At 35.5% G+C, this 14865-nt stretch overlaps 3 protein-coding genes across 3 annotated transcripts; 2 read left to right on the plus strand and 1 right to left on the minus strand.

Moving 5' to 3' along the window:
• Positions 1-235: 235 nt before the first annotated feature.
• On the minus strand, positions 236-5168 carry LOC128673057 (uncharacterized protein). Its single transcript, XM_053750656.1, has 9 exons — positions 4871-5168; positions 4465-4647; positions 3579-3941; positions 2955-3195; positions 2475-2592; positions 1449-1628; positions 992-1235; positions 736-900; positions 236-468 (listed from the first exon to the last, which is right to left on the minus strand). The coding sequence occupies exons 1-9, from the start codon at positions 4973-4975 to the stop codon at positions 265-267; spliced, it is 1803 nt and encodes a 600-aa protein (XP_053606631.1). The 5' UTR covers positions 4976-5168; the 3' UTR covers positions 236-264.
• A 205-nt stretch (positions 5169-5373) lies between these two features.
• Positions 5374-6846, plus strand: snf (sans fille). Its single transcript, XM_053750657.2, has 4 exons — positions 5374-5601; positions 5720-5958; positions 6277-6542; positions 6630-6846. Exons 1-4 carry the CDS (start codon positions 5598-5600, stop codon positions 6787-6789), a joined length of 669 nt encoding a protein of 222 aa, XP_053606632.1. The 5' UTR covers positions 5374-5597; the 3' UTR covers positions 6790-6846.
• Positions 6847-7549: 703 nt separating this feature from the next.
• Positions 7550-14785, plus strand: Ilk (Integrin linked kinase). Its single transcript, XM_053750168.2, has 8 exons — positions 7550-7818; positions 8796-8961; positions 9237-9421; positions 9636-9805; positions 10292-10437; positions 10962-11192; positions 12160-12348; positions 12678-14785. The coding sequence occupies exons 1-8, from the start codon at positions 7730-7732 to the stop codon at positions 12867-12869; spliced, it is 1368 nt and encodes a 455-aa protein (XP_053606143.1). The 5' UTR covers positions 7550-7729; the 3' UTR covers positions 12870-14785.
• Positions 14786-14865: the final 80 nt, after the last annotated feature.

Here is a 14865-nt window from a genome sequence, read left to right on the forward strand (position 1 = left end):
AACATTTTTCCAAAATTTAACCTGACAATTCTCTCAACCCTGGTTCAATAAATATCGCTCCATCCACAAACACCCCACTTCTACTATTATTAGACTCCGCACAGGACATGCATGCTCCCTGGCGTTGGCAAAATTATTGTTTTGGCGAACGATGGAGCCATGACACTTAAAAAAAAGCCATTTTCTTCGATAAAATGTCCAGCCATTCCCAAGTAGCGAAAAGAAGAAAACAAAATTAAATAAAAAATATTTAATAGCAAAATTTCACACTGTGTTTTTATTCAGCCTCTGCGCCCTCTCCTTCTCCATGTGGCGGGCCACATCCCAGCAGTCCTTGTGCAAGGTGTCGAACCCTCGCGAGAGGCTCACGAGTCTGGCCAGCACCAACAGGCGATGTAGTTCATCCGCGCTCACTGGGTGCTGGGGGTCGGATGTGCGACGCATTTCTATAAAATCGTCTTCTACAAACTGTAATTTAAAAAAATAAATTTTTAGTTGCCAGTATTTTAATATGAATAAGAAGATTGCTTCCAGTGAAATAAAAAAAAAAATACAATTAGCTTTTTGAAATGCATCTCTCAGCAATAAATTACTTTAAAATTTAAGAAAGCTAATTGTTGCCTATTAGATGCCTAGGTTATGTGTAGGATATTATATATAGGTTCATTAGTGGAGTGGTCCAATTTTGAAATGTGATGTGCATTAATTACATATTACTATAATATAAACATTTACCTTCAAATCTTCACTTATAGTATATTTGACAAGCTTAAGACTAGTTAGGTAAGTTCTGATGATGTTCATGATGTCCTCCTTCAAGTAGTAAGAGGCCGCCTCCACGATAGCGGCGAATATCTTCAGAGAGGATTCCTCGGGCCTCAGGGGGACGTGATAGTCACTCTGAAATTAATTCATACTTATAGTAAGTCACAAAATGAAATAGAAACTTTCAAATGTAAAAAGAAAGAAATATTTCGTTAAAATAACTTACAGGCAACAAAGATTTCCCTTCAGATAGTATCAAAACAGGTATGTCAGATTCAAAATCCATTTTGTAATACTTAAAATCATATTCCACTTTTTGATTTTGAATCATGTTTCCAAGAGCGGCTATATTGTTAACACCCGTAGCGTCTAACGTCCCTTGTTGCATTTTTGTCTCATCGAGTATTAAGTGTGTGTGTTTGCTTAGCTGCAGGACTCCGCTAGTGAGACGGTTGCACTCGTAGTCCTTTCTGGAATGAAAATGAATATATTCATTGGGTTTGGGTTTATATACTTATATAAATATATAGATGCGTTACACAAGATTTGATAACAAGAGAGTGACAGCCCGATACAAAAAGCTACCTAAAAAGGAAAAAAGGGATAAGTATTTGCATAAATGTTATGTTAACCTAATTTGTAACTATAATTTTTTTCTAAAAAAAACAAAACAAAATACTCACTTAGGTAACAACGCCATGGTATTCATATTCTCTATGGTCAGCGGCAAGTAGTAACTCTTGGTGACGAACTGTCGAATGATGTCGTACAACTGTTTGCCGTAGTGCGGACACGTGTCTGTGGGCAAGTTGGACAGGTTGAGGCAGAACTGGCCCAGGGACATCGTGTCCTGTCGGAGGTAACTGGAAATATGAATAAAGTCTTACTTGTCTACGTCTTTATTGTTCTTGTATGTATGTCGCTATGGCTCGGATGGAAATTTGCAACTGCAGTTTGAAGGAGATATCTTCAATAGATTGAGTTGGAATTTTGTACACACATTTAGTTTGGATAACAATACATTATTATAAGTATGACCTAAGTGTACCCAGGAACGGCTTCAGACACGTGGTACTCATGATTGGGACATGATTTTTTTGTCACATATTGAATGCAATAAGATATCTCTGACAACAATAAAAGCTTGTATCAAAATTACATTTTTGTAAAAACTTATTATTCTCTTGTGGATTTTAATGTTAACTTTATGGCCATTAGCTTTTGTCTGCGGTTGGTGGTTAAGCAGATAAAGTGTAAAGAGGTACTAAACAAACAAATAAATAAACTTTCGCATTTATAATATTAAGTAAGGATTAAGATTTAGCGATCATATTGTATGTAAAACTTTTCGTATTACAAAATGGTAGACATCAGCAAAATGACTCATGTCACATTTACCTCACCTTTCTGTTGACTATAAAACGAACGTGCGTGCGTTGAAATGAATCAGTTTTAACTCTGGCGTCGTGAGGTGCGGTTGTGTTCCTTTGTGATTAGAAGTGATGGTCGATGTACGAGTTTCTTCAGGTATTGTTTCAGCAACAATATATTCTGCCATCTATGGTAGATTCCCAATTCACAAAATTGTGTTGCAGACAAATTCAGATATAGATTTGATTATGCACCTTTCCTTAATACATATAGTGCCATAGGCTATGTGATATATTTTAATTATATTGTAATCATAGAGAAATGGTAAAGCCACTTACACACATGCAATGAGATGGCAGATGAGATATTCGGCCGCTAACTGATCTCCCAGCAGTAGTTCTGTTAAGGCTTTCAGAAGATGCTCCCGAGCTACACTCGCTTCTTTTAGGACTGCAGCTGAAAATATATTATTTCTTCTTCAAAAACTTTTCTTCTGCTATCATAAATGTAAGTCATTCTCTCCACTACTTAGGTATGAAAGGGGCCCAAGTGTTGGAGCGGAGCTCAGTCGTTTTGGATGTGTTGAGTTGTGCGGATCTATAGATTGTGGTAGAACTCAGTCAGACTCATGGGTGTGATGTATGGCAAGTGTGAATGAGGGGTATATAACCTTGTAATTAATCGTTCGATCGGAATAGTCCCGAGGAAATAGGACCCTAGGATTCCGGGCGTCACAGCCGGAATGATAACTAATAACAAGCAAGGATGAGTCATGCCAAATGACGCCAAATCACTATATTAAAAAATATCCCATATACCTTGGTCCATGTCCTCTTTGACTAAAGGATTGCAATGCTCCAACTTTTTCACATAGACAGCGTGCACTCTGGGCACGAGGCTAGGCGGCGGGTGGTGTGTCATAGTCTCAGCCTCTGTTTCTAACTCTGGACCAAGAGGGTTCTTCTCTGAGAATTCTCCGGAGAGGATCGGGTCTACGGACAGGAAGCCCACAACTTCGATCATTTCGTTTAGTTTCAAATTGTCGTGATCACTGTAGATCTGGAATAAGGAGTGAGTATTTTTGATACACCTTATACAAAGTTTGCTATAGTCCCATCCTAAATGAGACCCACTCCATATACTCCTGTGGATGTCGTAGATGATTAAGGATCACATAACCTGAACAGCTCATAGGCAACAAAAGCATTCCCAAAGACGTCAGGCCATCAAGGCTGCCATTTGTACAATCACAACCAAATAAAAAATTTCATAATATTTTTTTTACACAAAGCTTAGCCTTTAGGATGTTGTTATAGCTTTAAAATAACACTTGAGATGTTTGTTACTTAACATAGCACACTTAATTTATCTGATAAAATCACAAAGATTTCATTTTATGTACAGTTTGCTGGTAGATACTTTATTAAAAAGAATTAACATACCTTAACAATACAAGATTTACTTGGCACATCTGGCAGTGGGAAGTTCAATAAATGCTCTCTGGACACCACTTTACCAGGATCCACCGTTTCATCACTGATTTTCATTTCTTTCACACCAGTTCCATTCTCAACGACATCCATAGCTTCACTGTCCTCTTCATTGTCTTCGAAACTCCTTTTTAATTTTATATTTGACTGACTGAGACGTTTAGATGTGTTTGGTTGCTGTTCCAAGTGTGGTAAGACATTCTGTTTATCCTCAATTTCTTGTGCCCAATCATTTAATCCCGGCATTGATACTGCAATTATAGTTTGACGCTGTGCACCTTTGTAATTTTCTGTGTAGTTTATTTTTTCATTTTCCTGAAAAGCATTATTTAATTATTGAGTGACATAATAAAAACCAATTCAAATGAAAAAAGAATAGAAGTAATTAGTAGTACAGGTCATCACTGGAGGACATATTCCATATTGACTGATGTAAAACACATCAGCTTAAAGCATTATGCATCGCTGATAGCAGAGAGACAGAGAAAAATATATTGTGAATCAATATTTGGACCTTTTTCAATATTAACTATTTGTAACAGCAGCTTTTTTGTCCTACTGTAGGGAAAAAGTATCTATTAATCTCTGGTTAGAATGTGAAAAAAAGAATAGACATCCATTAACAGCTATGGTGACTGGAAAATTAATATTCTTGACAGTATATATTGGTCTATAAGGTATCAAGTCAATTGGGACATTTATGTATCAAAAAAAATTTTACTAGTCTTTCAGTCTTTCTATAAAAAGTAACCCAGTATTGTCAGCCATGAGAACAGAGAATCTACATTTATTTTGTACCCTTAATAAACAGACCATACTTATTATGCATTTCACCTACCATTACATTGGCAGTATCCCGAAACTTTCCACTTTTCACTTTGACCTCTTTGGTGGCTGTATTATAAACTTCAAATTGTTCAAAATAAAATTCAGGGTTGTGCATATCTTGGATCATACCGCGGAACCGCACCAGGTTGTTGTCGGAAAAATTGTGAGATGCATTGCAGTTTATTAGTGGTATCTGAAAGGTTATTTAAAGGTCAAGATTTTATTATGCTCAACTTGAAAAAAAAAATAAAAAACTAAATATTTAATAAGTAATCTAGTGTTACATGCACGCATTAGTGTACCAACGTTGGCAAGCAACGCCGTAATGATTGTTTTTGGAATATCATACAGTTCTAGATATAGGTCAATAGTAAATAACAATTCCAAGAATAGTGAAAGTGAAAAACCATAACTACCTGATACCAATTTGGGAGTTTTAGTAGCTTTTCCCGCCACTCATTTTCGTTTGCGATCCACATGTCTGGAGTCACAGCTTCGAAGTCGAAATTGTGGTCGTGCATTTTGAAAATATATTACTTGTGTTTAGGTTATTAAAATGTTGTAACGATACTTTTATGATGTTATTGGTGATTTTGATAAAATAAATGCATACAAAATAAGAAGTGAAGCAAATACCTATTAATTTTAAAAACTTTAATTTTTATTTTCAACACGGGTTGTCTAAAAATTATTTGATTTGACAATTATGATAGAAGCGCGCGCATTTTTCGCCCTCGTTTTCGACATTGACATTGACATTACATTGCTTTGAACCACATGCGAGCAAAGATTGTGGTCTACTCTGACTACCGGCTTTGCTCACCCGTGTATTGATACGTTTACCCTTTTGTACATTTTTCCCGACTGCAAAGATGAATGAGTGAATGACAAGCATTCGAATCGAAGAAAAAAAAAAGCTAACCTCGAAACTAAAATAGCGTCCTGTCGGTCGGTGCCGTTGGTGGAACTAATGTATTTTTGATAGTATCCGAAAAAGAGGAGCTTATTTTCATAATTTCATTAGATACCTACCTGGATACAAACAAGTTTGCGTTGATTATTAACTTTTGCAATTTGGAAATTAATATAATTTGAGAACGGACACAAGCTCATCTTCACAGTAAATCTTGTAATTATAGCAAAATGAGTAAGTAATTTTAATCATATTCCCATCAAATTCCATTAGAAGTATAGGTACATGTGTTTTTGGTTTGCCGTGTTTGTTGGCTCTCAATTTTATAATCTCTATTTTGTTATTGTTTCAGCTTTGGATATTCGTCCTAACCACACTATATATATAAACAATCTCAATGAGAAAATCAAAAAAGAAGAGCTGAAGAAATCTCTCTATGCGATTTTCTCACAGTTTGGGCAAATATTGGACATTGTTGCCCTAAAAACATTAAAAATGCGAGGACAAGCATTTGTTATTTTTAAGGAAATCTCTAGTGCTACGGTTGCTCTGAGAAGTATGCAAGGATTCCCCTTCTACGACAAACCAATGGTAAAAACACAATTTTAGCTATTATCATAACTAGATAACAAGTTGTCTCTTTTCTTCTTTATTATAGAGTGTATTACTTTTATTTTTTACTGAAGTCTGATATTAATCAAGTCCCATAAAAATATCTTTCGACTGCCAACTAGTGGCATATACCTAGGCGCACACAGACAGGTAAACTAATTGTGTGTTCAAGTTTCCTCACAATGTTTTTCTTTACCTGAAGCTAATAGTGGTTTATAAAAACTATACAAAAGATACAAATCTTGGTTTATATTGATGTTGATTTAAGTTACATTAAAACTATTTAATAAATTCCAGAGGATTCAATACTCAAAAAGTGATAGTGATGTTATTGCTAAAATCAAGGGCACCTTCCAAGAGAGGCCAAAGCGTCCTAAAATGCCAAAGAACTTGGATGATAGCAGGAAGAAGAAGAAGCAGGATGCCAGCCGTCACGTTCCTGGAGTTGGAGCTCCAAGTTTACTCAACAATGTCAATGTGGAGCAACCACCAAACCAGATCCTCTTCCTAACAAATCTACCTGATGAGACCTCTGAAATGATGTTGTCTATGCTTTTCAACCAGTAAGTTTAAAAAAATATATTCCAATCTTATTTTACTAAAAGTTATGTTTAAAATCAGAACATGAATGATTTTTTTTTTATGTACAGATTCCCTGGCTTCAAGGAGGTTCGCCTAGTGCCAAACAGGCATGACATTGCTTTCGTCGAATTTGCAAATGAAATGCAATCAGCAGCAGCAAAAGAAGCCCTTCAAGGATTCAAGATCACACCAACACATGCTATGAAGATCACATTTGCTAAGAAATAAGAAATAGTGTGAATGTAATATACATTTTAAGTGAATAAATACATTTTATGTACTTGAGATCTGATTTAAGCATTGCACTAGGCTTGAACAGCTCTCTTTGGCTGTGATTTAGTCATTAAGTAAATTAAGTTTTTCTTTCTATTTGATGATAATAAATCCTTTTAAATATACAAAGCAAATACGATTCACAAAACACCAGTAATAATGACTAGAAATATCATCACTACATTCCTTTTGAAAAAATACTGCTATGAGCCCTCTGTGCTTGAACAGCGAAAGGTCTCTGCTGTATATGCAGTCTTTAAAAGACATCAAACTGCATTGCCCGCGCTTATGGCTTCTGGCGTCCTTCGGATTTTTTCCAAAAGCCAAAAGCTACGTTCTAAATAAATACAAAATAAAGGATGGGCCATGCATGACACCCCTGATCGTCTTTCTTATCCATCATCACAAGGAAGACCAGTGCCCAACAGTGGAATTGTTAGAATGTGTATTTTTGTGAGAATTCGTGATTAATAAAATAACACTACAATATATACAGTCGGGAAACCATTACGTTCAGAAACTGAACAATTTACTTTTAAATGACAGAAAAACTGCGTTTCAGAACGCACATTTAAATGCAACTCGACTAAATTAAAATGATAGATGATTGACAGTAAAAGAGAGACACACTATATCGAATAATATATGGCAAAATGAGACAAGTATATTTGTCATTTGTGTATGTTACTACATAGCATTTCTCGTTATTTTTGGTGATTGCGAAATGTCAAATTGGTACAAATGATTTCATTGATGTATATGTGTTTTATTTATTTTCGTAATTTTATATAGGTAATATTATTTCATATTTTGTATTCTTATCAAAGCAGAAAAATTAGTTTGTTTCCAAGAACTGTTTTGCAACACGGGATAAGAGTGAACTTACCTTAAGAAAATGGAAGATATATTTCAGTGGTGCAGGGAAGGAAATGCTCTTCAAGTGAGAGTTTGGCTGGATGATACTGAACATGATATGAATCAGGGGTAAGTTGAGATATTTACAATAATCTCCCCTAAAAAGCTGACCATATGGATGTCAGGTTGACCCATATTTGGCTTTAGTACACGCCCACCATGATTTCATGGTCTTAGTTGTAGGTACATGTGTCAGTGCGCTCGATATTAATAGGAAAATACATTCCACGAATGTTATTCGATCCTAATTATTTTTCAACACATTATTATTAGGAATAATCGAACAAACATGTTTAATTATTTTTCCTCTGACTTCATTTCTGCTTGGGACAATTTTGTTTTTTATTTCAAATTTGGAAGAAATTATTGTACAAATTATTGTAGTCCAAAAATTCCTTTCTCCAATAAATAAATATCAAAGTTCATGTCTATCAGTCACTTATAGATACTTTATCATAGATTATCTAATGTTCATTAAACTCATATAAGATAGAAAACATATTATTAATAGCATTATTATTTTTTTTTACATTCTGATACTAGACACCAAGTGATTACCCAGTACTTAATATATACTCACTTGGGTTTACAAAATTAACTATTACTTTGAAATATGACAAGTGAAATGCCAAAGAAGCTTATAAGCCTTTTAAGAGATTAATCTGTTACTGGGCACTTCTCATTTAGATAGATGTGATAGCAATTAAACTTCTTTTGGGTCTTGTTTAGTGTCTACCATAGGATTAGGGGACCCTGTGCCCCAACGATCTGTGGCTGAGGAAGAATTCAGAAAATGCTCAACTGCGAGAGAAAGGGACAAGAACATCAATCATTAAATATTGTAAATTTTTTTATTATCAGAAGACAAGTCGTATTTTTGGCATAATGGACCCACATATTTTCCAATGTACATGTTATGACAGTATGCTTTAAAAAGCCAATCTGCGAGCCAACATGTTATTGTTTGTCATTATACATTACATTTTCTAGTAAATCTCCATGGGGTTTGATTTCAATTAATAGACATTTGAGATTTTGTATTCTAGTGATGACCATGGCTTCAGTCCACTCCATTGGGCCTGCAAAGAGGGCCACCTCAAGATTGTGGAGATGCTAATCAGACGCGGGGCTCGCATCAACGTCACCAACATGGGGGATGACACGCCACTGCACTTGGCAGCTGCACATGGGCATAGACCCATTGTGCAGTTGGTAAGTAATTTTCTAAAGATTCTTTTATTCAAAGTATAAGTGGTGTAAATTTAAATCTCATTATTTCTGTTTCTTTTTTTTTTTTAAAACTTGTTGTCGAGGTTCAGTTGCTTGGTGCGACTATGCCAGCCTAATGGGATTATTTCTGTTTAAAATATATTGTTTCAATCAAATAAATTTTGATTGTTCAGTTTAATCAAAACTACAGAAGAAACAGGATAATTATAGCAGTCAAAGTCATTACACAAGGCAACATCGAAACAATTTTATTTCAGCTGCTACAAAACAGAGTGGACGTGAACTTCACAAACGAACACGGCAACTCTCCTCTGCACTATGCTTGTTTCTGGGGATACAACACAATCGCAGACGACCTCGTGCAAGCCGGAGCTCTGGTTGCACTCGCCAATAAAGATGGTGACACACCGCTGGACAAGACTAGGGGGCAACTTGTGCAGAGGTATAGTATTATTGCTAGCAAGGTTTTGCAGTGTCACAGCTCCGAATGTGAGGGAATACGCATCCTGCCATCATCATCTCCAAATCTATGTCCACCTTCAGATTTCGTCCAGCAATGGCTAGATGAAGCTCTCCCTTCCACATTAATTATTGAAAATAGTAATTAAAAAAGTGAATGTGTCACATTGAGCTAAATAATCACGCATGTCCATCAGACTTCACGAGATGGCGATCAACCAAGGCCAAGACCTGAAGAAGATCCAGTTCAAAGACCAGTCGTGGCTCGGCATGAAGACGAGGAGCCGTGACGCGACCCTCTCCAGACACAAGGGCATCAACATCAACGAACTTGCTCTGCATACTTTAATGGCCACCACTCCTTCAGGTATTGTTACTTTGACATTGATTTTTAATATTATATATATATATACATGGGCGGGACACATTTGTTTTTATGTGGCGAGAAGGCTGGGTTTATTTGGCTACCTTCTGGAAACCAGAATGCCGCACAAGAAGTGTTGACAGGATGATGTAGATAAATTCCTACTAAAATGGCCAGAGTTTACGATAGAAAGAGACAAGTGAAAGAAAAAAAACGGGAGGTCATAACACCCATAGACTAGATAAAAAAACATATACCTGATGGTCGTAGACTGTTCTATCAAATTCAAAACTCTTTATTCAACCTAGGATGATATACTTACGTCATAGTTTATATCAAAAATTTATTTAAAACAAAGTCTACCGCCGGCCGGGTAGCAATACAATTTGTAAAAGTACAATAGGCGTATATCATTACATCCAAAATATGCGCGGAACACATAACCCTTCCTTTGCAGTCTGGTAACAATATTCAATTTCTCTATCCCAGGCGAGACCTGGCACGGCAAATGGCAGAAGAACGACATCGTAGCCAAGATACTGGCCGTGCGCGAGTGCACGCCGCGCATACAGCGGGACTTCAATGAGGAGTTCCCCAAACTGAGAATATTCTCGCATCCCAACATCTTGCCTGTGGTGAGTTGTTTTGTAATCGTTCGTTTTGATTTCAATTCTTATTTCTTTGATGTTCTTGTGTAGTAGAGTAGAATAGATCAAATTTAAATCTGAATTTTTATTTGGTCAAAGACAAAAATGTATATGGAGCTTGTATGATAATAATATACTGTGAAGTCACAAGACTTGCAATAATATACTGTGACGTCACAATTTTGGAGTAAAACATTCTAACATACTTTAATCAGGACAAAATGACTGTATATTGCGTAAAATATCTATATAACTGATGAACTAAAGTGACATTTAATAATTAATTTAAATACCTTTTTGATTTATTTTTTTATCCCAATTAGTAACCAATTTGTGTTATTATAAAAAGAAGAGATCCCGGGAGACCGAGGAAGAGTTATGCGAGCCAACTGAAAGAGATGGCCGGTGTTATGTCGTGTCATTGAGACCTTAAAAGCAAAGTCGACGATAGAGAGACAGTTCTTAAATAAGTCATTAAAAGAAGACTTGAGTACGATTTTTGTCACCCACAGGTGGGTTGCTGCGTGTCCCCCCCATCGCTAGTCGTGATATCGCAGTACATGCCGTGGGGTTCCCTCTACGAGTTGCTGCACGGATCAGGCGGCCGCAGGGTTGTGGTCGACGCGGCTGCGGCTATCAATATAGCTCATCACGTGGCTTGCGGCATGGCGTACCTGCATTCACTACAGAGGGATAGGGATCATCAACTGCCCACTTATTATCTAAATAGCAAGCATATCATGGTGAGTAACTATGTAAAATTACGATTTTGTCCTTTATAAATATAATACACAAAGAAAATAAAAAGTACCTCCCAATTACCACCTCCATAGTCGTCCATTAAAAACGTGACCTATGATAATATCACTATTTTATTCCTTATAGAAAGAAAATAAAAGGTGTCTTGCAATTACCTAAGGGGTCGTCCAATAATCACGTGATGTTTTTTTTAACATTCTTAACCCTCCTCCTGGGTCATACGTGAGCTCTATAATATATAATGTGTTTTTTTAGTATCTACAGATAATATTGATATTTTTAAAATATTCTCTGAATTCAGGTACAAAGAATATAAATTATATAATAATAATATCACACTATGTGAACAATCGGCTGATTGTCAAAAATACACGTGAGGTCCAACAGAAATATAAACTTCAGAATTGTGACAACCGTGTAATGATCAAAAAGTTAAGCCAAAAGAACTACACATATTTTAAAACACTATATAATTTCTTAAGCGACACACGATAGCGCGTTCTAAAACTAAATATCGCCATCTAGTGACATAAATATTCAATTTTAATATTGGCGATTAAACACTATGCTTTACGCCGCTTTTAGGTTGAGTAATTCCACATTTGACAAAAAATCCCTCTTGTGATATTTTAAGATTTTTACTGAATCAATATTTCGGGTTCTAAGCAACGTATCGTAATGGAACCTATACCAAATTTTAAGTTAGACCATCGAATACAAGACTGTGAAAACCACATCAAATTCCATCCAGTATTTTTTGCGTGATGCGCGAGCAAACATACAGACAGGCAGAAATTCTAGAAAATATTGTTTTGGCTTCCATTGGTCTAGTTTTTCTTTTATATCTGCTATGTACAGACATAGCTCGGTTAGATTTTTATGTATTATATGATATTTTGACACAGGGAGACTATATTTTGATACAAAATTTCTTTCTTTTTCTCTTCATAGATTGACGAGGATATGACAGCGCGCATCAACATGGCGGACGCGAAGTTCTCGTTCCAGGAGCGCGGGCGCCTGTACCGGCCCGCGTGGGCGGCGCCCGAGGCGCTGCTGAAGCCCGCCGCCAAGCGGAACTGGGAGGCGGCCGACATGTGGAGCTTCGCCATACTGCTGTGGGAGCTGGCCACTAGACAGGTCAGACACTATATGCAATAGCGATCACATATCTATCGATTTCTTTCATCCATTTACAGATGATTTCTGAAAAACATAATTTCTTACTACTCTCTAATGAAAATTTTGTACGTCGGCGTTTGACGTAAATAGATGAATTAATTCGACTGCACAGGTAATGGGCTCGATAACTTAGTGGTTAAGAGAACTGTCCCGTTTAGGCAGGGGCGTGGTTTCAATTCCCGCTCGATTCCAGAATTATTATTATTTATATTAGATATATTATTTTCAAAATTACTTTTAAAAAATTATCTAATCACAGATAATGACAACTAATAAAAAATCCCAAGGTGCCGTTCGCCGACCTGTCGCCAATGGAATGTGGCATGAAGATAGCTCTAGAAGGCCTCCGTATCACGATCCCACCGGGAGTGTCCCCACACATCTCCAAACTGATCAAGATCTGCATGAACGAAGACCCCGGGAAACGACCCTCTTTCGAAATGATACTGCCCATTTTGGAGAAGATGAAGAAGCAGTAAGTTAACAATAACGAAAAAAAACTTTCATCTGACCCTAAATTAAAAAAACAGACAGAGAAAGCTATAGACACCGTCATATATTTAGTTTTGCTTGTACTAGAAAAAGAAATGCGAGAAATACACGAGAAAATACGTGGGATATTCTATCTCATTTGGCTACGCTAGCTCGTTGCCCTTGGTTTTCTTTGTCTTTACATCGTCATATCTTCCTGTTCGGTCACACAAGAACTTCGTAAAGAGAAACGGGACAAAGAGTTATTTTTTTTATTTTTTTTAAAAGCAAATCGTGCGTCTTCTTTTATGAGGGCACCCGCCGAGTAGGCGTATTGGATAGTTCTATCTCATGTAGCTATGCTAATCTCGTCTCGTATTATAGTTTTCATTGTCATTTGTCATTTCATGAGTTTGTTGTCAATTTTAAGTTCATAGATGAAACGTTAATATTTAAAAAAATAATTTTGGGTGTTGAGATTCTTGTCTGGATATGGATTGTGTAACGTTGTTGCTTTGATATCCTAGAACCATTCTGAAAAGGATTACAGATTAATTAAAAAAGATAAATGGTGTGACCATTAAACAACTACAGAAGTAAATCAACATAATATAAAACTTCTATATGGAAACTAAATTAAGTACAATTTTATTAAAATAAAACAACACGCACTCAAGTTTTCTTATTTTTTAGGAAAATATTCGTGAGACTTATGAGCTTTTTAATTGCGCATTCAGTTTCTTCTAAAAAATGCCCTAAGGGTGTTCAACGCGTAAGAAAATAATATATATATTTTAATAATGATTGCAAAATGTAGTGCCAATTACTGCACCTAATGAAAAATCTTTATTTTATAGAGATTTACTAAAAAAATACTATTAAATATATATTTAACTTTTACAGTGCCATGATCACAATATGTTTAAGGTATGGTCATATTTTTTGCAATGGCAATCATGAATTTCGTATCACCGTAGAAATAGACAAAAATACACGCACATAGATTCACCCAGATTTGGTTTTCAATAGTAGCTGTTATTTACATGCTATAATAATTATTATTAAGACACGATATTTATCGTTACTAGAACCAGCAATAAGTAGTAATGATTGCCATAGTAAATAGTGTGATATGGATGGACGAAAGTTGGGTTGATGAAATGTACAAGATACATTATTAACTGCCAGTATTTAATGTTGTATAGTATGTAGGTTGTGTTCTCATGTTTGCTAGATAGTTTAACCATAGACAAATAAGATTAATCGAGTAATCGGTGCTAAGAAACTTAAAACTAACAGACGAAAGTATAACGATAAAATAGCGATATTTTTATTAACTTCTAAATTTATTTTTAATTTTAATTATGTAAAAGCAATACGAATTAAACTTTCAATTTGTTTTTGGAGTATAAAAATCGTGCTAATTCTGTTTTTTCGACAACTACCAATTTTTTTTTTCAACGAATGGTTTAAATAGTACTTTTTTTATGTTATTTTAATTGAATAATTGATTGGTGTAAAAACTTCTGTCCCTTTTTTACTTCCAAATAGTCCCTAGTTACGAATCTCCTTAGTGTAGATGTACTTATTGTACGATTTGTTGTGTTTATATTTATTTTTCTGCGTGTATTGAGATGTCTAGCCGTCAAAGGCGATAAACTAAAAGGGGGCAGAAGTTAAACCAAGGTTTTTGGAATTGAAGAATGTTTAATTGATAATTTTACTCTACGGTACATAAAGATTTTATTTTGCTTTTGCAGCGATTTGTTGCCTCCGTACATTGTGCCTTACAGAATTTTTTAATGCCTTATACAAGATATAACAAATTTTACTTACTATAGATTTATTATATATATTTTTTATGTTACAACTTTCATAAAGTTGTTAATGTACTAACATTTTTGTAATAAATATTTACCACGTATGATTATGTTTTATTTTAAAGTTTCTTTTAGGTATTCCTCAGTCACAAGTTATAAACTTAATAGAAGAATTGTATAAGAA

The sequence above is a fragment of the Plodia interpunctella genome, chromosome 10 (genome assembly GCF_027563975.2).
Source record: "Plodia interpunctella isolate USDA-ARS_2022_Savannah chromosome 10, ilPloInte3.2, whole genome shotgun sequence".
Classification (NCBI taxonomy): Eukaryota; Metazoa; Arthropoda; class Insecta; order Lepidoptera; family Pyralidae; genus Plodia; species Plodia interpunctella.